This window comes from Thalia democratica, chromosome 2 (genome assembly GCF_965202585.1).
Source record: "Thalia democratica chromosome 2, ktThaDemo2.hap1.1, whole genome shotgun sequence".
NCBI lineage: Eukaryota > Metazoa > Chordata > Thaliacea > Salpida > Salpidae > Thalia > Thalia democratica.
Window position 1 is genome coordinate 50,475,317 of NC_139166.1, and position 25,525 is coordinate 50,500,841.

General features: G+C 26.7%; 2 protein-coding genes across 2 annotated transcripts; both read right to left on the reverse strand.

Annotated features, from left to right (window-relative positions):
• Positions 1-13,128: 13,128 nt before the first annotated feature.
• On the reverse strand, positions 13,129-22,072 carry LOC145829611 (small ribosomal subunit protein uS3m-like). The gene is made up of 4 exons (XM_082937455.1): positions 21,949-22,072; positions 18,329-18,443; positions 17,539-17,646; positions 13,129-13,686 (listed from the first exon to the last, which is right to left on the reverse strand). The coding sequence occupies exons 1-4, from the start codon at positions 22,039-22,041 to the stop codon at positions 13,505-13,507; spliced, it is 498 nt and encodes a 165-aa protein (XP_082793581.1). The 5' UTR covers positions 22,042-22,072; the 3' UTR covers positions 13,129-13,504.
• A 1,373-nt stretch (positions 22,073-23,445) lies between these two features.
• LOC145829257 (transmembrane protein 120A-like) lies at positions 23,446-25,112 on the reverse strand. Its single transcript, XM_082937003.1, has one exon. The coding sequence runs from the start codon at positions 25,075-25,077 to the stop codon at positions 24,049-24,051; it is 1,029 nt and encodes a 342-aa protein (XP_082793129.1). The 5' UTR covers positions 25,078-25,112; the 3' UTR covers positions 23,446-24,048.
• Positions 25,113-25,525: the final 413 nt, after the last annotated feature.

Consider the following 25,525-nt stretch of genomic DNA (forward strand, 5'->3'; position numbering starts at 1 on the left):
AAACTATTTTATAATTTAGATATTTGGCACAGTTTTATGAAATTAATGTAAGCTTTGTTCCAACAATTTTGTTTACATTAACAAACCTTAATTTTCAAAATACAACATAATTATTATAACTGATTAGTAAAAAGCAAATTCTTATGCAACAAATATTACAATATTCAATTACTTATAATTCAATAATTAAAGCTATGCAACAGCCTTAAACTAATAGATTTTTTGTATAGTTTGTTTCGGTTTTTGTTTATGTTATCCGTCTGAGGCTAGTTTTTAATAAATTTAAGTTTTTATTTAAATGATTATTATATATTCTTATAAAAAACAAGTAATATATAGCATTTGATAAAAAACGCTGTCATGCATGTTGTGTTTATACCAATAAGTTCGATTAGCAATTAACTTCTTTACTCTTCTACGCGTCAGCTTAAACTGGGTCAAATCAGGCTAAATCACTTTTTTTTTTAATATGTCAAATTTTTTTTTTTTCCGTTTAAATGCTTGTAAATTTCTAAAATAATTTTGAGAACTTTTTTTTTGTTTCGTGTAGATATTAGATCGAGTAGATCCTAACCAACTCTGTACTTTTCAATTGACGCATCAGAGATTGTTTGCCAAGAGGTGAGTATATTTCTTAGTGAGAGGGGAGTGTCATTAAGTGAATGTGCAGTGTTGATGTAGTTAAATTTATTAAATAAAAAAGATAAATTGAGTTAACACTCAGAAAATAAAGAGTTGATTATATCTGTAGCAGTATAATAATTCAAGCTCTGAAAACTGAAAGTTTTATGGTGTTTTTCAGGGGCCATATCTAATAAAGTAATTTTGTTTTGAAAAAATTAAACTGAAAAGTTTTATTATTAAAGGCTGCGCAGTTATAAATATTCTAAAAAAGTTCGTTATTTTAACTGGTTATAAGCTTAACTAGGCGCCGACCAACTAATTTAGGGAAAATCTCAGTCAATTTCGGTCTAACTCGAGTAATGTTAGTCTAAAATGAAAAAAAATTCGTACGCACCCTGATTTCTTCTCCTACAATTTTAATTATTTGTTTTGTTTTCCAACAAACTTTAGTATGTGTTGCTCTGGTAGGATTTTCGTTTTTGAAACTGAAATCTTGAAATAAACTAAAAATGAAAAACATAAACAATGTAGCACTTTACAGAGATATAAAAACTAAGTTAGATTAATGAAATTTAAAAAGACGTATAATATTAATAATTTTGATTTTAATCAGATAAATGTTAGCTACTAAAATAATAGTTTTTTTAAACTAATGCTTACATTATTAATATCTATTATATACATTTTTAATATCTAGATTATTACTAATTATTTTACTGATTGTAAAACCCTGTGGCACGTTTTATTAAAGTGTAAGTGAAACTTCAATTTTATGTTACTTTGAATATTTTAAAGTTTTGATAGGCAGAATGCAATAAATATTATTTTTAAAGACAATTCTAATATTTTAAACAAGCGACAAAGTTTTTAAAAGCTGTGCATAGTAAGTCACTGATGAAATATTATGTGTACACAAGACAATTTCGCATATCATTAAAACAAGTCTTATTCTAGTTTGATTAATAAATTACAAAAGTAAGTCAAACCTAAGGAAAACAAATAAAACATATTTTATAAAAGTGTTTTAGATTATCTTTTAATTCCTGTACTGGTACACTCTTAAACAATTTCTATCCATACAACTGTGCTTTTTGAAAAACACTCTGCTAAAAGATATTAAATTTTGACGTTAAAAAACGTTTAACCTTTTTTTATTCTAACACTTTGTTTTTTAGCAAGTGTAATTGTATAATCATGACAAACAAATTTGGAAATTTGGACAAATATGCCAAAGATACTTTTGCACAAAGGGTCACTTTTTAACGAAGGAAAACTTTTGCACGAGAGTAAAATAAAATACCGACCAAAAGTTAGGGGTAGCAGTGGATATTTAAAATAAATGAAAAAACAAAAGATATTAGCGTCAAGGGTTAGGGGTAACAGTGAAAGTAAAAAACAGGACAAAGAAAAAAGTTTTAATCGGTGCAAAAATGACCCTTCGTGCATTTTTTACACCTACCCTGACAAAGAGTATCATAAAATTTGAAACTAAATCTTTAATTATTAGTTAACAAAACATAGAATAACTTTAATTTTTCAAAGACGGTTGCTGATTTATAAATTTTAGTTAAAATAGATATTATTAATTACTTGTTTGGTACCTGAAATATTTGTTTCTATTAAGCTTTATATTAAAATATTAAGAAACTGTGCTATTATTTGGTACTTAAATAAGAATAACAGCTTTGTAAAGCTAATATTCACGTTTGATTAGGTTTTAGGTAAAGTTTGAAAAGAAAAAAAGAGTTCCGATAATTGAAAATAAATCAACCTCTTTTTTAATATTAAAAATTTACTCTATATTTTAATTTTTCAGGAAACATTAGCTTTTCAAAAGCAGACCGCTGTAATTACGTAAAGGTATATAAAAAAATAAAAGGTTACAGTTTAATTTCAAAAATGCAGTATATAGTATACTTAAGCACAATCATTCTACTTTTACTACTAAAATAAAAACACGTTTAACAAACTAAACTCTTTTGTGTGCAAGCTTGTAGACACATGTTGCGAAATTTGAGACTTCTGTACTAAAACTAGCGCTATTGTTGTTATAACTATTTTTTGTTCAATGTATGATGAACAAAATTTAAAATTAGCTTTACTTCAGTAAAAGTTAGATTTTTTAAACAATTAAACGTAAAATTTATTATTTTAAAGAAATGATATTTTTAAATAACTATGCTCCTAATTAAGACTACAAATATAGAATTTTGCCTATTAAATTTTAATTAACTTGATTATATAACTACAAAAATATTTTTATAAACAATTTAAGTACATGATTTTAAAAATGTTTCAATTTTGGTATGTCTAAAATAAAAACCTCAAATAATTTTTGAAATCTGAAACAATTTGTTAATTCTACAGTCGTTATTGAACTATTTTAATTTTTTTTTAGTTGTTAGACCTTTACTTTAAGTAAGAGCGACAGTAAAAACTTCGGTTATAATATTATTTTAATAATTATTAAATCAAAATTTACAAAATTTTATTTTTGAAACAATGTAAAAGTATCAAACTAAACATTCCTTTTTCGTTCTTAAAAAATAGTTTATATACGATTGAAAACAGCTACAGAGTAACAAATAAGTTATTTTCTATTTCACCAAATTACTCTATTGATCCTGAATAAATAACTTTGTATTCTGAAGCCCATAAGTTCAGAATAGTTTTTCTTTCTTTAAACACTTTTTTTAAATTCAAATAAAACAGTTTTTTCTCAGATTGATTGTAAAAACTACCCTCTTGTATATTTTCAAGTGGGAAAAATTTATTAAATTAGATTTTAATTTTTATAGTTATATTTTAATTTACCTAAACTATTAGAATATAGTCTAATTTGATATAGAACTTTGAAATGACTTAGACTCACGATTTTCTTATCTTAACTTTTTTGTTCTTATATGTTTTTTAACAAGTAATTATGATAGAAAAACTTTTTAAATCAAATGTTTCCAAGTTTAGCCGATTTAATTTTCTTATGGTAATTTCTATACTTGTTGCAACTACTTTTTAAGCACTTGATAGTTTTCTGCTACTAAGATTTTTTTTAAAATATTAGTATTATTTGCAACGACAAAAACTTAGGTTTAGATGCCATTTCTAAACTCATTATTGTCCTTGACAAGACGTTAAAAGGTATCCGTGGTGTGCGACTCGATAACCGAAAGTTTTTTTTGCACCCGGGTTTTTGGACCAAATATTTTGAGCGCTTTCTATTTTGTCGTTCAATAAACAGTATATATATATATATATATTAAACAGAAATTTGTTGAAAAAGAAAGGTCACTTGAACAACAACACCTTCGACAGAATTTAAATGGACAGAATATATATTATGTTTAAAATGTTTATATTCTGCTTTTTAGTATATTTTTAAAGCAACTTGAATTTTTAACATATGTTATGCTTTCTTAACAAATAAATTTATTTAAAATTAATTTATAGTTTACACGTGTTTAAAATTAAGCGTCTAGAGTAATCATAAACAAAAAGAAAGATAACTAACATTTTTATGATCAGTTTAAATAACAAATAATTTGTTTATTGAAAGTACACAATGTAACTAAATAAATTAGAAGTTTTGTATAAAAAACATTTTAAAAGTAAGATATTTTTAGTTTAATTGTTGTAAAAGCAAACGTGTTTTGAAAAAAGTGCTATATTTATGTATTACTTTAGTATAAAAAATAGTTTAAGAATAGTCTAGCTGTAAGAATGCTGATGCATTAGTCAAACAAAAAATATAAAAGTTTTTCCTATTTTTTTTAACTTTTACCAATAAATAAGCGTCAACAAAAACTTATTATACTATTGAAGCCTTAGAGGGAATACTATCACAAAATTTAAAAAAGTATTGAATACTTAATCTAAACAATTAGTACAATGTTAAATTTGTTAACATTTTTTATCACTGAAGTTATAAAAGTATTAAATTTGTAGATAGCCATAAAAATGATCGTTTTAGCATATGGTTGGGCAGGGCAGTGTATACGTACTGTATATGTACAACCGGCCAAGCAGGAATCTCTGGAAAACAAATATTTTTTAGACTTTAGAAAATTGAGGTTTTAATAATAGTTATTTTGAAATATGCTTTTACTAAATTTTTAGTACACGTTTGAGCACAGTAGTGATCATTTAAATACAATATTCCTTTTACAATCAATACTGTACAAAATAATGTTTGTATGATTTGCTTTTTAATTGATAAGTTTAATTTATCGCTAACCGTTTCTAAAGATTAAGAAATTAAAAATATAGTAACAACAAATTATTAACTGACAAATAATTAATGCTGTTTTTAAATTATAATCCTGAGCTGTTAATTGTAGAGACTTTTTATTTATTTTAGACCAGAATCTAAAACTTCAGATTATCAAGAACTTTACATCAGTAAGAGATAATTTTATGAATAATAAATAAATTAATGTATTTAAAACCAAACACAAATTACTTTCGATTACTAAAAGCTAGTATTGCAAAAACAACTTAAATAAATCAAACAACTATTGTTTATACTTACTTAAATCTTTTTTAAAGTATCGTTTTTGTGATAAAAAAAGGGGGAACGGGTTTAAATTGCACAAAGATAAAATTGCACGAGGTTACTAAATTGCACGAGGGGACTAAATTGCACGAAAGCACAAAATAGCACGAAGCCAAATTTGCACAAGGGCACAAAATTGCACGAGGGAACAAATTGCACGAAGACGATTTTGCACCAAGGGTCAATTTTTCACAAGTTACATTTTTGCACGAGAGTAAAAATTAAAAAAAAAATAATAATATACAGAAAAAAAAAAAAAGTTACTGACCGAGGGTAAGGGTTAGGGGAAAATAACTAATAAAACTTATAGTTAGAAAAAATATATATAGATATATAACTAAAAAAAAATAACATACCGACCGAGGGTAAGGGTTAGGGGTAACAGTGATAGTAAAAAACAATATATATAATAAAGTTAATAAATAATAAATAAATAAAAACCCGTGCAAAGTTGTCTCCGTGCAAAATTGTCTGCTTGTGCAAAAGTGTCTTCGTGCAAAAGTATCTTCGTGCAATTTTGTGCACTCCTGCAATTTTTTCTACTCGTGCAATTTTGTACGCTCGTGCAATTTAGACAGCTACCCAAAAAAGGACTACATAAAACTTTAAGATATGGTTTTTTCTAGTATCTACATATTTTTTAATTTTCAAATTAATCGCTATTAAACTTTTCAAAGTCTTAGTGTACTAGAAGCATCAAGCAAACATGATTAGTTAAATTTATATTTTTCATAATGGTTTTTTGCACATATCTATTTATTCAGGATACAAGAAAAACTAAACTGTTTAACTAAAATTTTGCTTAAAAATATTTTATTTGATATGTTGTTTATACAAGAATTCTGAAAAGTAATGAAAAATAATTTAAATAAAGTTTGTTTTAGTTTATAATGTTTTTTAAAGATTTTAATCATTTTTAAAATATTACTTAGGCAATTTAAACAAACTTTAAAATTTTAAGTTTACAGCTCAAAGTAAAAATAACATTTAAAATTTTATAATGAACTTATAAACACTACTTAACTTTCAACTAAAATGTTTGTGCGTTTTAGCCAAAAAATAAGTTCTTTGATATTATAAAATTTCTTAATAGTAAATCAGAAAAGCAATTAGTTTTAAAATATCGACGGAAATCAAATTTATATAAAATAGCTATGAAAATCTTCAACATAGAACAAAAATTTTTTTTACAGTTTTGTAAAATCAAAGCTTAAGTTAGGTCCTTTTTCCCTGTTTTATGAAAAAATGTTTCATTATTATAAGGTTCTTTTAAAATAAATATTTCCAAAAAGTATTAAATTTAGATTATTAGGACAAAAGTTTTAACTTGTCGGAAAAATTATCCTAAAATTTGTTTATAAACAACGGTGATATATTTAAGTTTGTTAATGATTTAAAAAATAAAATAATTAAAACAGTAGAAAATTTTTGTTTATATTTATTAAACGTCCGTTTTATTTACTAAATATTCCAATTTTACGTATCTTTAATCATTTCCTAGATATATCTTCTATACCAAATCAGTGAAAAGTCTCATATGTTATGTACGCTAGTTTTTTCAGTATTTTTGACCATATAAATCCTTTGAAAAAATTTGATAATATAATTTTAAATAACATTATTTCACCTAAACATTTTCTTTTCCTAAACAAGTATACTAGTTTTAGTTTAGAGATTGCTTGCATTCATGGTCGGTACCTTTTTTGAGCAAAATGTCTAATAAAATAACTTATACCCTAGAAAACACATTAAAATGTATTCATGGTATGCGACTCGATAACCGAAAGGTTTTTTGTGCACCAGGTCCTAGGACTAAATATTTGAGCGCTATTTTTTTGTTATTCAATAAACAATATATATACGTGGACGCGTCAAAAAATATGCACAAAGCGTCAATTTTGCACGAGTGACAAATTTACACAAGGTTAATAAAAAAAGGAAATAAATAAATATATTATGTTTCGACCAAACGGTTAGGGGTAACTTTATAAACTTTGATGGTTTAAAAAGTAAAAAAAAAAGTTACAAACCTAAGGTAAGGGTTAGGGGTAACAGTGAAAGTAAAAATAATTGAATAAAGTTGAATTAAAATATATAAAAAAGTTTCAAGCTGTTCAAAAGTGTCTTCGTGCAAAAGTGTCTTCATGCAAAACTTTGCCTTGGTGCATAAGTGTCTCTTCGTGCATTTTGACACCTACCCAACTTATACAGATATCTACAAAGCTTTTGACTTTGTCTCTCATATATTGGGTTCAAAAAAAAAAATCCCAGTACTAAATTTATAATTATATAATTAATATTTATACTTATTTTAATTATAATTACTTAATTAAAATAGTTTTATCATGAAAGTACCCAGAAAGTAGTGATTCGTAAAACATCTTAATAATCTCTACCTATTTTATTGGAGCGTTTCAAGGGTGTTGTTGGCCCACTTTTATTTATGATATATATAAATTATATACTTTCAAAAGTTGATCTTAGCAGCAATATTATGTTTTAGACAGACGACACAAAACGTTTAGCCTAATTAACAAAAATTTACAAATGTCTATACACAAAGTTTACCGTTGGCTAAAAGAAATAAAATTAAGCTTGAATTTTATTATATTACATTTTTTTAGAAATGCATAAAAACACCTTTACTGACTTTAAAATAAACAACACAAACTTACTATTAACTAACGTATCTAAAGATCTTGGAATTTTTATTTTGAAATTTAAAATCCGAAACAATACCTTGCATATGCTACATCTTTTCAATTTTTAAAAAGTTCTAAATCTACTGATGCAACTATCCTTTAAAAAATTGTGTGGTGTATGTATATTTGTCAAAAGTCGGAATACGGAACTTTAATCTAGTCTTGATTCTTAGAAAAAAGATATGAAATATCTGAAACTAGTCCAAAGAAAGTAAATATTTAACCGCAGCAATATATCCAATACATCTTACCTTATCAGACAAAAAAAAACTTTTATTAAATCTCTAGAGTATAGCCTGTTTGAGCTAGACTTAATTCCATATCAAAAGTTTTAATTTAATTTTTGTAATAAGCTCCTAAATGAATGCAAAAAGTTGAAAAATATCGGTAAAACTTCAAAATTTTATTTAGTTTAAATATTTATTAGTAAATTTATAAGTAAACTATTTTTTTTCTTGTTCAATACCTTATTTAATTCACAGCATTTTTTTTTACTTTTTGATTTAATTTAGTTTTTAAGCAGCGTTTTTCCTCTATAAAATAGCAAATACTTTTACAAAGTTCTTTATATGTTTTCTTTATTATTAATTTAACTATTAGTTTCAAATATCAATATTTGATGTATTTTACTATTGTGTCTACCGTATTTATTATATTGTATATAATTTACTTTGAATCACATATGCTCCTTAGTATAAATTCTATTTTTAATACGAACGGTTTTGTTTTTTATGTATTCTAATTTTACATAGAAAAAACTTTTTGTGTTTTTTATCTTTTTGGTCTGTTTTCGTGTGTTAGTTTGAGTGACTCAGTTTTTTTTATCTGGCTGCAGCATTGGGCAAGAAACTAGCAATAAAAATAATAAATATTGTTCTCAAATTTATTTTATACTTTTAAAACATAGCAGTTAGTAACAGCTAACTAATAATAACATACTTTCTGTTCAAAATGTTATATAAAATGTTTTACCATTTGATTTAAAGTCCTAATTAAGAAATTTACATAAAGTAAAAAATTATGTTTTCTTTTGAAAACGTTTTCGTACTAAACTGTAATAGACATGGGCATAAATTTCTAGCTTATCTGGGTAGTAAGCTATAAACAGAACTGCCAAATGACTTTAGAAAAAAATCACCTTGAAGTGTATCAGGTTGATCTAAGGATTTTACTACTAAAGGAACGGTTGAACAAATAAAGTGTAAGTAGGTTTTAGTGAGGATATTATTTTCTTGTTTAGGAGTAAACTGATAATAACTTTTAACTTAAGAACATTCGTTGCTGAAGTGTTAATTGGATTTTAGTTAATTTGATTTAGCGTATATTCTGAAACTACAATTGATATTTTTATTAATTTTAGACTACTATTAGACTTTTATTTTACTATTAGATTACTAAAATTACTTTCGAAATGTTAAAACTTAAATAATTTAAGGTAGTTTTTTTTTTTAAATATCCTTTTTTATAAAGAACTTATTGTAGTAAACAGTTTACGTGTGTTTTTATTTTTGTCCCTTGTGTGGTTTATATTCTTAAAATTTAATCTATAACCTTAAATGTTTATTCATATTTGAATTTTTTTATAGTTTCAAGCAGATAAAAAAGTATTCTTTTTTAGGAAGCGCCAAAACTTTAGCCTTTTTAAGAGGTTAAAACTACAAAACATACAAAGTTTTAACATTTTAAGCAAAAACTTTTTTTATATAATTTTTTACGTTAAATTATTCGGATTAAGTTTTAAAATCTGATTTGTTTTTTATGAACGTATAAATATTTTTTTTAAGTATACGTTTTTAAGGGAACGGGTCAAAATTGTACGAGGTTAATAAATTGCAAGAGGGGACTAAATTTCACGAGAACAAAATTGCAAGAGTGAACCAAATTTCACGAGGGAAAAAATTGCACGAAGATAATATTGCACGGGTTACATTTTCGCACGAGAGTAAAAAAAAACCTTGGAAAAAAAATAACTAAAAGATAAAATAATAAAAACACAAAAATGAAAAAAAAGTTACTGACCGAGGGTAAGGGTTGATAGTAAAATAAAAAAATACTAATAGAAACTACTATTAAAAAAAAGGAAAATAATAACTAATCAAAAAAAAAAAAACTACAGACCGAGGGTAAGGGGTAACAGTAATAATAAAAAATATTATAAAAAAAAAAGTCTACCCGTGCGAAAATGTCTGCTCGTGCAAAAGTGATCCTTTATGCAAAAGTTTCTTCGTGCAATTTTGACAGCTACCCCGTTTTTAAAGCCAAATATGAGTTTAGTTTTTTTAGCTAAAAATAGTCTAAGTAAAAAATTGTGTGTAGCTAAAAGCCGAAAGGTACTATGACAAAATCTTTGACCTTCGATTTCTCTGTCGTTTTAATAAACTAAAGTTAAAAACAATTAAAAATGTAGTCTTTTTATCTATATATTTATATGGAAAATATATTTAAAATACGGCTTGTAGAGTAAGACAAGACATTCTAATTGGTGTGCAATAACTTGGTTTTAATAAGTCCAAAGCAGAGATGCTAGTTAACCAGTTTCGCGGTCAAATTTAGCTAAAGGATAATAAATATTTTTTAATATTAGCGGATCTGAAATACATATTTTGCCCTTAATTAGTTAAAACTGGACGCATGCCGATCTAGGTGTAAAAACCCGTAACATTCATAACAGGTAGATTAAAATAAAATATTGCAACTATGGTTTACCAAAGTGGCAATAATGAATGTTTTCGTGTGATTAATAGCTATATATAGAAGGTATATCAAAATCCACCCGATTTTTTTTGCATTTTCTTTATTTACTAATTTATTTTATAGGATGTAACGTTAAAAGGCGTTAAATCCTGGAGATCCTGATAAGCTAAGCTTATCGGAATATATACCACATAAGTTTTTGTGTCAAAACTTTATTCCAACTAACGGCGTTTCACTGCTCTCAAATAAATCTAAGAACAGATCTACGGAGTCTATAAAATATTAACACACATTAGAAAAAAAGCATGTATAATTATGTATAGTGTTTATGTGAGTAGTAACTATAAACGAACTTTATGGTTTAAAAATAAAGTTTGGAATAAAAACATAAAATTGTCTGCAAAAAATACAAATTTAATAAAAGCACACTAACCTCAAAAAAGCTCTAAGAATAGGCAAGTTTTAAACCATAAAGTTCGTTTATAGTTACTACTCACATAAACACTATACATAATTATACATGCTTTTTTTCTAATGTGTGTTAATATTTTATAGACTACGTAGATCTGTTCTTAAATTTATTTGAGAGCAGTGAAACGCCGTTAGTCGGAATATAGTTTTGACACAAAAACAACTGTGGTAATTTATTTTATATATTTTTTTTTTCACTATCACTGTTACCTCTAACTCTCGTTCGGTAAGCGGTTCTCGAATTTGACTGGTTGGATTTTGAACGTGTCCCAGATAGAAAGTCTTCACAAATAGCTAGGTAGTTAAAAAGGTTTTAATTAATTTTTAGTTTAAATCTAGTTATATAATCAACATTTGGTTACATGACAATTCAAATTCGGACTACTCAAATTCCGACAATAAAAATTCTTAAAAAAATATTTAAAAGACTATATCTCAATAAGTAAAATAAATTAAAAAAAAAACATATGTAGATCTTATTAATATCTACAAGCCATTTTTTTTAAATCGAAAATACTTTTCAAGATATTTCAAAATAACTATATTTTTTACTTTGTTTAAACCATATCTCAAAAAACATTTAGTGTCTTGCATAAAGAAAAAAAATGGCTTGTAGATATTAATATAACCTACATATGTATTTTTTATATTTGACAAATATAGACTACTTTTTTATTTGTGGCTGTTTTAATTTATTTTAAAGAATTTGAATTGTCGTGCACCCAGTTATATAATCAACATTTGGTTGTTAAAAATTTGAGCAATTACACTTTCACATATTTTGTTAGTCAGAGCCGTCAAAAAGACATCCTTTATTTATTTGTTTTTTACATAAGGTTTTGTAGACTTTGTTTCAAAGATTTTTGACATGGGAAATATTATTATTTACAGTGTAATAAAAATTTTTGTGAAGTTAATAAATGCAGTTTTTTCCGAAGCAATATATTTGTTCCTTAATTTTAAGGTAATTTAATTATAGTTATACCGATTAAAAATTGAGGAATTGCATTAACTAATATACACCAATTACCTACACAAATAGTAACTATTTTGACCAGATTCAAGTAATTAACATTGTTTTTATTGGTCCTACAAAAAGAAACTTAATACAGTATTACTTCTAAATTTATATAAAAAAAACCTTATATATTTTACTAAAACCAAAATTAGTTAACAACCTGCACCGGATTATAAACGGGAAAAATATTTTTAAACCAAGTGACTTAGTAGGTCTGAGAAAGCCTGCTTTGAATACATGTGTTCTCTCAGTACTAAAACACTACATAAGCATATGATTATTTTTCTATACAATTTTTGAAATTCAAAATTTGTTAGGTAATTAGCATTTAAAAAGAATATTTATAAAAAATTTCGGTCATGTTAAAAAAAAATATCACTTATGTGTTTATTAAGAAACTTACAATAAAATAAGCTAGTTGAAATTTAATATTTTCCATTAAAAAGTTTCAAAACAAGTTGAAAATATAAAAGCTACTGTTTCTCAAACTTGTAAACAAAAAAAAACATATGTTAAGCTCGCTTTAAAGTTTCAATAAAGTGTATTAACACACTTGTAATACTTTCTATTCTAATTATTGATTTTATAACTTTAAGCTAAACGAAATTGTAAAACATCACAATAGTTTAATGACATTCGAATTATTTTTGTGTAAAGCTCATGAATAATTTATTAAACTATTTCTTTTCTTAATAATATAGACGATTTGTAAACAACTTTAACATTTTTTTAGATATAATCTAAAGTAAATGTAATATTTTACTAATTTATAAATTAAAAAAAAAAAAGAACTACTTTTCCTGAAAATCTTAATAATCCAATGGTTTTTTTTCCTCAAGCCCCACATAAATTTCAAAAAATACACTCTAATGTAACTATTTTATACTTTAAATATGTTTAGTACTAGTACAAATATTTTAGTTTTTAAGTTAATAAAATTAAAACTAATACTTACAAAATAACTTTTGTACACAGTAAAAAGAATTTTAACTAGTGTTTTAGTCGCTATATTTATATTATAAACTTAATTTTTAATATACTTTATTACCAACTTAATTGTTCAAAACAACAAAAAATCAAATAATTTATTTAAATTAATCAATGTTTTATAGTTCAATAACTAGATTAAATTGAATACATACTATCTCGTATAACTAGATGTACAAACTTCAAAAAAAATGTTATAAGTAGATATTAAACCTTAAGAAAAAAAATTTAATAACATTTGTTAACTTTTAAAATTATTTATAAGACAAAAACTTTTTATAATTTAATTACAAAATGAATAATCGATAATGTGTTAAGGGTGCAAAAACCATATTCCCAATTTGTATCCAGAGAAATTAACAACCTATTTTTTTAATCCCGGTTTTATTTTAGCACAAATTCTAACAACACAATTGGTATATACCAAGCTAACATTTAAAATATTTCCTAGCAAAAAACTCAAATGTATTTGAACACCATGTCCTCATGCCTGGCTTGGAAGATGTGTATTTTGACGATGCACTTAAGGAAGGCTGACAAGATTCGTTCCGAGTAAGCTTGCAGGAGTTCGGTGTGACCCCGCTTCACTATGTTGTCGCAGAACATGCTGATCTCGATTATGTTGAACTTCCTCTTTATTACTGTTGGGTTTTGTTGATTACGATTTTAATTGTCTTGTAAATGTTTATAAGGTTAAACGGTAGTTCATAGATAACAAATACATTAACTTCCTCTTTATAACTAGAAGTTTGTTATTTGTTTGTTACTTAGAGGTTTGTTGGATTGTTTTTTTTTTTTTTTTTTTATTATCTTGTAGAAATTCAGAAGGTAATTAGGTCTTTCATTGACAATATATGTATTGGATTGTGAATATGAGTACTAATAGTCTAAAAAACTTTTAAAAGTAATTGTTCCTATTTTCGTTTATATTAAAAGCATATTATACAACAACATTAAGTTTAAAAAAGCTAGCGCTACAAAATGGGAGCGGGTCAGAATGACACAGCGACAAAATGACACGGTCGTCAAATAGACACGGTGCGTCACTTTGGCACAGCGACAAAAAGACACAGTGTGTCACCTTGGCACGGTGCGTCAGTTTGGCACGGAGGGTCACTTTGGCACGGCGACAAAATGACACGGTGCGTCACTTTGGCACAGCGACAAAATGACACGGTGCGTCACCTTGGCACGGTGCGTCACTTTGGCACGGAGGGTCACTTTGGCACGGCGACAAAACGACACGGTGCGTCACTTTGGCACAGAGGGTCACCTTGGCACAGCAACAAAACGACACCGTGCGTCACTTTGGCACGGAGGGTCACTTTGGCACAGCGACAAAACGACACGGTGCGTCACTTTGGCACAGAGGGTCACTTTCGCACAGCGACAAAACGACACGGTGCGTCACTTTGGCACGGAGGGTCACTTTGGCACAGCGACAAAACGACACGGAGGGTCACTTTGGCACAGAGGGTCACTTTGGCACAGCGACAAAACGACACGGAGGGTCACTTTGGCACAGAGGGTCACTTTGGCACAGCGACAAAACGACACGGTGGGTCACTTTGGCACAGCGACAAAATGACACGGTGGTTAGTAAGGAAGGGAACGATTTCTTGTGAAACTTCAATCTTCATTGGTATGGAAAACGATCTTGTTTTTTTAGGAAACTTTTCGGTTTTCTGTCTTCTAACCGGTTTTGTAGAATCAGCAACAATCACTTTGATTAACTTTAAAAACAAAGACCGCAAGAATTTTTGATTGTGACTTCATAAAATAAAGTGTAACACGTAATATTTATACCTTCTATTGTCCATCGTTGTACTTATAAACAACATACTCATTTTTAAGCAGTAGCAAGGAGTAAGGTGTGCTTAATAAACGACAAGTAATTATTTGTATCAAACTAAGTTCACAAAGATGCAAAAGCAGCAACTTTTTTAACAAAATACGACTGCCAAAATTAAAGGGAATTTATTTTTTATTTCTTTCGAATGGAAAAACTTAAACACAGTTTTGTACTAAAACTTGATACGAGTAATAAAAATTAAAAAATGACTTGTCATTTTACGACTAGAAAGATAAAAATTCATATAAACATATTTTTTAAACTTCAGCAACATTCTGACTTAAAAAATACAATCTACATTTTAGATCAATCATTCAGCACATCAAAACAATAAACTAGTAGGTGTAAACACAGAGGAAAATTTGTTTTATAAACTAAAACTCAGACGTTATCGCAAACAACTTTTCTGCTGTTGTAATTCTAAATTCTAATGCGGTTTTTATTTTTCGATTTTATGCTTAAAAAAAGTGATACTTGCGCTCTTTTGACGACTTAATAGGTTGCAATTTTGAACTAAAATACTGCGTTCCCTGACGATTTACGTTAGTAGCAACATCTTCAAAAAATCATAATACTATTTTCAACTTTTTCATAAATTTAGGGTCCAGGACCGTTTGTTTTAATTATTTGCTTTTAGTCAAGTTTATTATACATTTTCAATACAGAGTTTTAAGTAAACATGCAAGCTTTTTATATGTTTTTGAAAATTTTGGACTTAACATTAAAAAAATTTATTTTTAACTGCACGTAATAGATTGTTAAAGCATTTGATTTACGACTCGATAACTGAAATGTTCTTTGGTATAACTTTTCGAGCGATAACCTTTTGTCGTTTATAAAACAGTAATAATAAAACTTTTATGTTTAAACAAACCATTAGGTTAAAATATTAAACGTATTTAATATAACTGGCTAGAAACTACAAAAGCAGCTAAACTCTGTATTTTTAAAAACTAGAGTTAAAACACGCATGACTTATTCTTACAACGAAATAACTCTGTATTAAATTGAATCTTAGTTATTTTTTATAACAATTCCTGATAATAATTAATTAAACGTTTAACAAAAAGTACTAAATTTTATTCATTACATAAATATGAAATGTCGTGAAACGTAAAAAAAAAACTTAAGAATATTTTTTTTTTTTTTATACTATGACTTAAATTTTAAAGCATTGTATTATATATAGTTTCAAATGTATCAAGCTACTATAGTTTGGAAAAAATATAATAAATCTTTTGTTTAACTAATTACTATCAAAATTTTACAATTAAAAGTTATATTACTGAAGAAGTTTAGTTTTGCTTATAAGTTTGTTTATCCATGCTATAGTGACGCACCGTGTCATTTTGTCGCTGTGTCAAAGTGACGTATCGTGTCATTTTGTCGCTGTGCCAAAGTGACGCACCGTGTCATTTTGTCGCTGTGCCAAAGTGACCCTCCGTGTCAAAGTGACGCACCGTGTCGTTTTGTCGCTGTGCCAAAGTGACCCTCCGTGCCAAAGTGACGCACGGTGTCATTTTGTCGCTGTGCCAAAGTGACCCTCCGTGCCGAAGTGACGCACCGTGTCATTTTGTCGCTGTGCCGAAGTGACGCTCTGTGCCAAAGTGACGCACCGTGTCATTTTGTCGCTGTGCCAAAGTGACCCTCCGTGCCAAAGTGACGCACCGTGCCAAAGTGACGCGCTGTGTCATTTTGTCGCCGTGCCAAAGTGACCCTCCGTGCCAAAGTGACGCACCGTGCCAGAGTGACCCATCGTGTCATTTTGTCGCTGTGCCAAAGTGACGCACCGTGTCATTTTGTCGCCGTGCCAAAGTGACCCTCCGTGTCAAAGTGACGCACCGTGACAAAGTGACGCACCGTGTCATTTTGTCGCTGTGTCATTCTGACACCCACCCCTACAAAATATATATCTGACTTATTAATTGTACTGAAAACTATATCCATAATTAATTCTTTTTGAAATTGGTAAAAATGTATAATGTATACCATAAAATTAAAAAAATACTAAACACCATATTTAAGACTTTCAATTTTTCAATGTCTGTTTGTTAATTAATTTTTTATATATGTAACATGTTGGAAGTTCTTATATAAACTTTTTAAACATAGTAATTTTTAACAAAAAGTAATTACGACTAAACCATTTTAAATACCTAAAAAATAAAAACTTAACAGTATCATAAGTAAGAAATTCAGAAAAAAGCTAATAGTGTTAGTTATAAAAAGAAAGAGCTGCAATACTGCTCTTATTTAAATAAATTTCACAATTAGATATTTTATCTTATTAGATCTGAAATAACTAACTAGTGAAAAAAAGTAAGTTTAAAGACAAATTATAATACATAAAAAAGTACACATACAGCCTTTAAAGTTTGGTATAAGCTATGAATTTTATACATTGTAGAAGTAGTAAGTTAATATTAAAAAATAAATTCATACTGTATATAAAACGTAATTACAAAACCTACAAACGCTTTTTTTTTTGGGGTAAAGCTTTTATTGTTATTACATAACATTAAGGTTTACATATTTTTCATTAAATCATTAATGAATATAAATAATTATATCTGAAACAGTTCAGAAACTTCTTATAAGTAAAACTCTAATTCACAACTCATAAAAAACAATAAAAACTTACTTATTTTATTTCCCGCTATTATCCTGTAAAACGTTCCGGCCATAAACTTCCTGATGAAAATGTCTTCAAACATCACTTGGAAAGCACCATTCTCGTCGTGCAAGTTCGCTTTTAATAAATTAAATGATTGAGATAATAATTTCCTTCTAAATTTATTTATTCAACAAAATTAGTTTGGCAGTAAAACGCTGAAAAAAGACAAATAAGAGTGGCAAACAGATGCGGGTTATTTGCCCTTTGGACGCAATGAAGTTGGAAATTGTACTGCTGATTTGGAAAGCAAACAACTAGGTACTGTTTGTATTTGTTTTAAATCTATATTGTTTAATTAGGAAAATTTGTACTTTAAAGCTCAAGTTTTTATGAAACTGATAAAAAGTTGATTAAGGTTTAACTAATTACCAAAAAACGCATAAGGTAGCCAACAAAAACTGAATGGTTTTAAATTTTGGCAATTTGATTTTATACTCTGTATAAAATTACGTAAAAGCCGTTATATAATATTACGTGTTATATAAAATCGTGCAGGAATTTAGAAAATTATTATAATAAATCTTAAGAAACAAAAATGCTAAACATTTTACTTTAGCAAAACTTTTTTTATACCTGACAAAAACTAAAAAGATATACTCAAATAAAATATTTTTAATTGTTTATCAACGGTCATTTCCAAGTACAAAATCGCCATTCAACTCGTAAACGTGATTGAAGAATGTAAAAAAACAACAACAGTACTTTGAACAATGCAGAATATTTCACAATGTGTTTTCATATGCTTTGTGCAAACTACCTGTGTTGAAGGTGAGCAAGGCCTTCATTTTGCCGATGTCTTCGGGCAGGAAAGCCTGGTCGTAATCTAATGGTTTGTTGAGAAACCTGCTCGTTTTTATCCTTCCCGCTGTTGTCTGTTTGTTTTTGAATTATCTCTTTTTACTTGTGCTTGACTTGAAGCAGTGCAAAGTAAGTAAAGTATAGTCTAGTTTGTTAAATTTATACCAAAATCTAAAACTATATATTTATTTTATTTGTGTGTTTTATTAACAAGTATACAAATATAACAGTTAAAGATGGATTCTTTCTACACTTATTCATTTTGCAACTTTATTCAATTTAGAGTGGAAAACTTTTATTTAGATAAATATGGTTAAAAAACTAGCTTTGTAAATAAAAATAAAATTGGAAAATATAACAAACTCTTGAAAAATACATTTGTTTACTTGAACATCGAATTACCCTTACAAGTAATTTTACTATCTGTTGCTAAATTAAAAAAAAACATACATGAACTGTTTTTTTCTTATATTTTCAATTTTATCAAGAATTATTATGATTTATTAGTAATTAATCTAAAGAATTAACTTATCAATAAAATTCAAAAAAATGTATTTAAGTATTTTTTCGGAACCAATTCAAGACCAGAAGAAGTAAAGTATGAGTTAATTTTAAGTTTTATTATATTTTTAAAAAATACAAAAAACTTTTGTGTTTAATCTCTAGAGCAGAAAACTTTTCAATGTAGATTAGGGAGCATCTGTTAACCCTGAAAAATGAAAATTTTGGAATTTCGCTGAGTAAAACTTTTCGACGTTGGGAAATCACATAAAAAGACAGCATAAAAAAAACTAGCTTACTAGCTTTGAGTCTGTTGGAGCAAATTACTTTTGAAAACTTTGCTTTATACAGGTATATTTAATAAGGGGAAAAAATATTTCACTAAATATTTATTTTCTCCTACGTTTTTAGAGATAGTTACCTGAAACGGTTAAGAAATGTTCCTTGCCATACTTAAAAAATTCTTTCTAAACAAAAATTAAAAAAAGAAAAAACTATGCAAAAATAACGATAAAAACTCAGTTATTTTTTTTATTTTTCTAAACTTGTACAGAATTTTCTAAATATGGCAAGGAATATTTCCTAACTGTTTCAGCTAATTATCTCAAAAAACGTAAGAGAAAATATTTTTTTAGTGAAAAAGTCTTTTTTCCCCTTTTTAAATATACCGATATAAAGCAAAAGTTTCAAAAGTAGTATGCTTCAAGAGACTTAAAGCTATGAAACTTTTTTTTGTTTCTATTCGTGTGATTTCCCAACGTCGAAAAATTTTACTCAGCGAAATTCAAAGGTCGGGGCAACAGATGCACTTAATGTGCATAATACTTTTGAAAAATACAAAAAAAAATGCTATTAGTTTTATTATAGAAATTATATTATTATAACAGAAATGTTATATAAGTTGCATTATTAAGCAAGTATTATTACAATCTACGAACCAAAAAACAATTTGCCATCATTAGACAATTTTCATAATAAACATATATGTAAGAATTTTAATTAGTACTTATTCAATTATTAAATACCAATTGTGATAGATTTCGGAAGCCAAATAATTAGTATCAATAGTAAACAATAAAAAAAAAATTACCACTATATTCACATTAAAAAATTGAAAATCATGCAAAATATGTATGTATTTTAAGACAAAAACATAGGATTTCTAACAAAAAAAATTGAACATTTATATTTACACTTCTTAAGAGTGTCTGTATTTAACAATCACAATTGTAAAGTTAAGTTCAGTATAATATTCTAGTACTGAAACTTCCTACGCTTCCCTGAGCAATTTCACTTTATATACTTTTTTCAGGGTTGTCATTATTTGAGCAAAAAACAATCTAGGAGACTAAAAATTAGCATGAATTGATGGTACCCTAAAAGCTCAAAATAATTTAACAATTTTGAGTAGTGATAGCACCCAAGCGAAAAGCTTAATGGATAATTTAAACTTATTAGTACTATATGTGTGTTTTTCATTTTAGAGATCACAACAAAATATCTATTTCAATAAGGTTTAATTATTCAACTGAGTGAAACATTGTTTTGAAAATAAAATTAAAAAAATGGAGTAATATACAAGAACGAAAACCTAATGGATAACTTAAAATAAGGAAAATGCTTATCATAAAAACAAACTTAAACAGTACTCTTTCTTTATTAAACTAACACATGTTTCTTAAACGGAGCTCTGTAAAAAAATAGATAATGTAAGGAAAGAATATAACCTAAAGTAGGTGTATATATGTGTTAACTAAAAATAAGAATAAATACTATAAATTATTGTAGATTAATGGTTAATAATACATACAATAATCTATGGTATTTAATTTATTTTATATAGACACATTTATACACCTACTTTAGATTCTATTCTTTCCTTACAGTATCTATTTTTTACAGAGCATCGTTTAAAGTGTGTTAACTTGTTAACACACAGAAACATGATTTAGTTTCACAAAAAAAGAGTATTGTTTAAATTTGTTACTATTATATATTCTAGTGAACTTGTTTCGCTAGGATCTTTATTAGCAAACGATTAAATTTAAATTTTGAGTAGAAAATACTTATCAAAATTTTACTTTAGAACTTGAAAATTTTAAAAATAAATTTACAAGTTTAAAATTTATTTAAAAAGTTTAAACTAGTCCTGGGGTCGGAAAACAGTGGCCCGCGGTGTACTTTTTAGTAGAAACATACCTTTCTATACAATAAAAATAAAATATTTTAAGTAAAGACTAACAATTAGTCTCTTAATTTTATAAACTATTAGTTCTTTATAATGTATATTTTAACCAGTTTTTAGAACAAACAATTTTCTACTGATTATTAGAACTTTTTTAAAAGATAGTGGCCTGTTATAGATATTAAGACATAGTATGACAATTTTTATGCGAAAATTCGCCATAACTTAAGAAAGGCTGCTGACCCCTGAACTAGCCAACATTTTTAAAAATCTAAACAATCTTGAGCCAGCATAACTTTTTTAAAGCTCTAAAAATTTTAGCAGTTTACAAAAAAAAACAGCTTTAAATGGAGATCAGTATTTTTATAAAAAAATAAAAATTTAAACTATAACAATAATTTTTTGAACACAGTTGAATATAATTTTATTTATGTTTAAAACAACTACAAAAATTTTTTGAAATAGTCTCTTAGAAAAAAATTAATATCTCGTTTTAGTTTAATGTGAATGAAATCAAAAAACTTAATATAGGTGCATTTTAATGTGCACACTGAGCACAAAATTTTAAAAGACATTAAAATTTTTTGAAATATCATAAACCATACTTTTTATTGGTTCAAAAATTTAGTATTTTGTACTATTTCACAATTTCTAATGTGTTGATACAGAAATCCTTCTAAACTATATCAGTAACATTCCAAAAACGTTTTATCTTAGTACCTAGTAGGCATATACTTTTTCTATAATAAGCTACTTAAAAGTTGTTTATTTAGTTCTAGAAACACTGCACTATCTACAATCAGTAAAAGTTTATAACTAAATACATGTATGTATCGTTAATTTTTCTCAACTTACATAACCAATACAAAAAAAAAAATTTAAACGAAACTAACTTTCATGCAAACTGAAGAAGTCTGAAGCCCTCTTTTCAATCCTAGCTGAACTTTGGTGTTGCACAAAGTGCTGCGGAGTCTGTTGGCGAGCATTTTTAACTAGTTGTGCTGTTATGTATAATATAGATAAGTTTACAACAATTACTTGAAAAGGACAACATTAACAACCGTCATATTATTTATTTTGACACTTAACACAACGAGGTACATATGATGTATAGTAAAATTTAGATAAAAAACAAGTATTTTGGTTTAAACTTTTGATGCATTAGTTTCAATTATTATTTTTAAATATTAAAGTTGCCACTTCTTTGATAATAATATATAGCCAAAGTAAATGAAAATTATTTTTCTAGGTTGAGTCAGCTTAGTTACATACGAAAAAATCATTAAATTGCAAGTATTAAAACTCATTTACATAAATACTTAATTTAGAAGTAAGTACTTAAATCATTAAAATACTTTGTCATGATTTTATACACAGATTTTTACCATTTAAGATAAAAAGCTAAATGTGGTTCAAAAAAAATCTAGCTTGACTATTAATAAATTTTGAAACCTGGTTTTATTAGTTAAAAATCAGCTTAAGATGAGTGGCAAATCTGAAGTAAAATTAACAGCCATGGATAATCAAAAAAAAAAAGATATACGAATAAGAGCAGGTAGAGATCAAATATACTTTACAAAACATTAAAAGAAAAATATAAATGTTTTCCAGAAATCATCAAGTAAAAACACTTCAAAAATTAAAATTTTTAAAAAGCCATCAAAAACTTTTTATAAATATCCTTAGTATAAAAAGTATTGTCTATTATGTTTGATAAAATTATTACTGAATTAATATTAAAAAAACCTTAAAATAATTTGTAGAATTAAAATTTGTTTACTAGACCAAATTTATTCGAACTAAAAATATAATGTAATAAAAGTTTACGCGAAACATTTTTGTAGATTATGGAACTTTTTAGAATTGCAATACTATGTTTTTAAACTATTATACTTTTAAATACAAATTCAGGAAAAAATCATTTGTTTACAAATTTCAGCATAAAAAGATTTTGCATTAAAAAAACGATAATCATAACTAATTTTTATAAATTTCATACCACATCCTTAATACTTAGATAAGAAATAATGTCAACAGTACCTATTTAAATATTATGACTTGTCAATTGTTCTTATTGGTAATTTTTTTTGTGAAAAACTAATAGCAATAATTAAGCTTAAAATATTGATTAGTAGATTTTACACAGGTAGTTAAAATGCTAATTTTAATTAAAACCAATCTTATTATAAACATTTGTAATTTTTTGTATTAAAAAATATCTAAGATTATAAAACTTACTAGCTCTATAATAATTAACATGACATACTTTAAAAGTCTAAGAAGGAAAATGTCTATAATAATTCAAACTTTGAAATAGTATCTTTATCTTAATGTAATCAAAATCTGTTTAAATAAAATTATAGCTAAATTACTTATCTTATTTTCCACCTATTACTATAAGGATTTTATTAAATTCCTAAATTGAAATTATTTGGTCTACTTAATAGTTTTTAGAGATATCTATACAGACTTTATAAGAAGGCAGTTATAGTATATTTACTTTATACTTGGTTTTTAAGTTGGTATGATTAACTTAACTTTTTTACTTTAACAACTAAAACATCATTTACTATGACAAATTTGTAAGTTTTTTATATTGATACTGCCTGAAAAATACACCAAAAATTTCATAAAACACCAAGTAGCATGATTTGCTGTTAGTGACATAAATTGTACAGCAAATAAACTTATAAAATTTTACTGCACTGTAATAACCTGCATAAAAAAGAATTCACCAAGCAAATTTTCTATGGAATATAAAATAAACGTTTTCAAGTAAAGTTAATAAAAAATAAAAATTACTTGTTTTGTTTTAGTCAATAGTCAATGTATACTTATTTTATTTTATACATAAGTTCAATGTATGTGGTTTTCAAGCAAAATACTGATAGTTTATTTGAAAACAATCAAGAATAAATGCCAATAAAAATAAAATGTTAGATTTTTGTTCAATTTTTTTAGTCTTTCGTTTTATTTATTCAAATTCTTTTTAATTACTTATTTTTATTTGTAACTGAAGTTTCTGGTGACCACTTGTTAAGCACAACCGACACAAGGGTGAAAAAATTGAAGAAAAACAGAACAAAAAATATTATGCTCATTGCAAGCACTTGCCAAACCTGAAAGCTCTGAGCAATGGCAATTTTAAACAAAACAACAGAATTGTACAGCTGCCAGAAATGACCAACCACTAAAAACGGTATCAAAAATGTCAATCCCCGCCACATCCACGAATGAAAACCTTCTCCAGTGATATCCATCGCATCTCTCTCACCAAGAGCTCTCAGTCTGTACAAACATCCTCTTTGATAATAACATTGCATTATTTGAAGCAAACTCTGATAGATTGAAAATGCCATGAATGTTGGTCTGAATTCTTGGTAGGACGCTTGATCTCCCCACAGAACATAAATTCCAGCAAGAACAATTGTGACATAGTGGTGGATAAAATACCAACCTTTTATTTTAGAGCCGTTGAGTATCAGAATGTTTTCACGGACAGTCAGTGTGCAGTAGTACCACAAAAGAAGGAAAGAAAACAAAGCATCCGAAACTCTGTGATTAAGAACCCAGTAAAGGAGTGAAGCAATAAAAAGTGTTGCAATGTTGAGATAAAGTTTGAAAACTTCATAAGCATCTTTGTACTTGTGCTTTTCTTTCACGCTGTCAAGAACCATGTTCATTTGCCCAACAATTAAAGACAAATAAGGTCCATTCTTTTTTGGTAAAAACTTATTTAAATCATAAAGACTGTTTTCACGCTTATTTACTTTTTTAATAAGTTCTGAGGTTTCTTCACTGGGCTTCTTTTTTCTAAGAGCCTTTTTTAAAGCTTTAATCTTTTTCAGTTGTCTATCAACTAAATTTTTACAACTAACTCTTTGAGCGTTGTACACTTCAGCAGTTTTTCTATACTCATCATGTTTTTGCACTAAGGTTTCATAGTCATTGCTAAGACTTTGAAACTCATCAATACAACTCTGGATGGGTATTTCTTGACCAAGTCTTTGAGCTACTTCCATACTATTTTAAATTAAATTAGTTCAGTTTACCATAAAACTCTAAACATAAACGCAACATGTTAATATAAACAAACTACTTGATTTTAAAACATAAAAATCCTCCATTTTACACATCTAACTTCATTCTATTTTGCTAGTATAAATAAAATTTATCTTTTACTATAAAATATATCTAATGTACAGGGTGTCTAAAACAGATTTAGATGTTAAAAAAAGATTAAACTTATTAATTATTTTCTGATTAAGTTGAATAAAAACAGTCAAACTTTCAAGAAACTGAATAGTTTTCAGAGACCACCCTGTATATTAAGGCCATAGGAATAGACACCCTATTACAAACCTTGTTTCAAGTTTTTAAAGTAAGCTAGCAGTAGCTTTTTATTGTTTTATAAAAAAAAACTGTTTTTTGAGATATAATTGTATATCAGGGTGTTTATACACCGTTGAG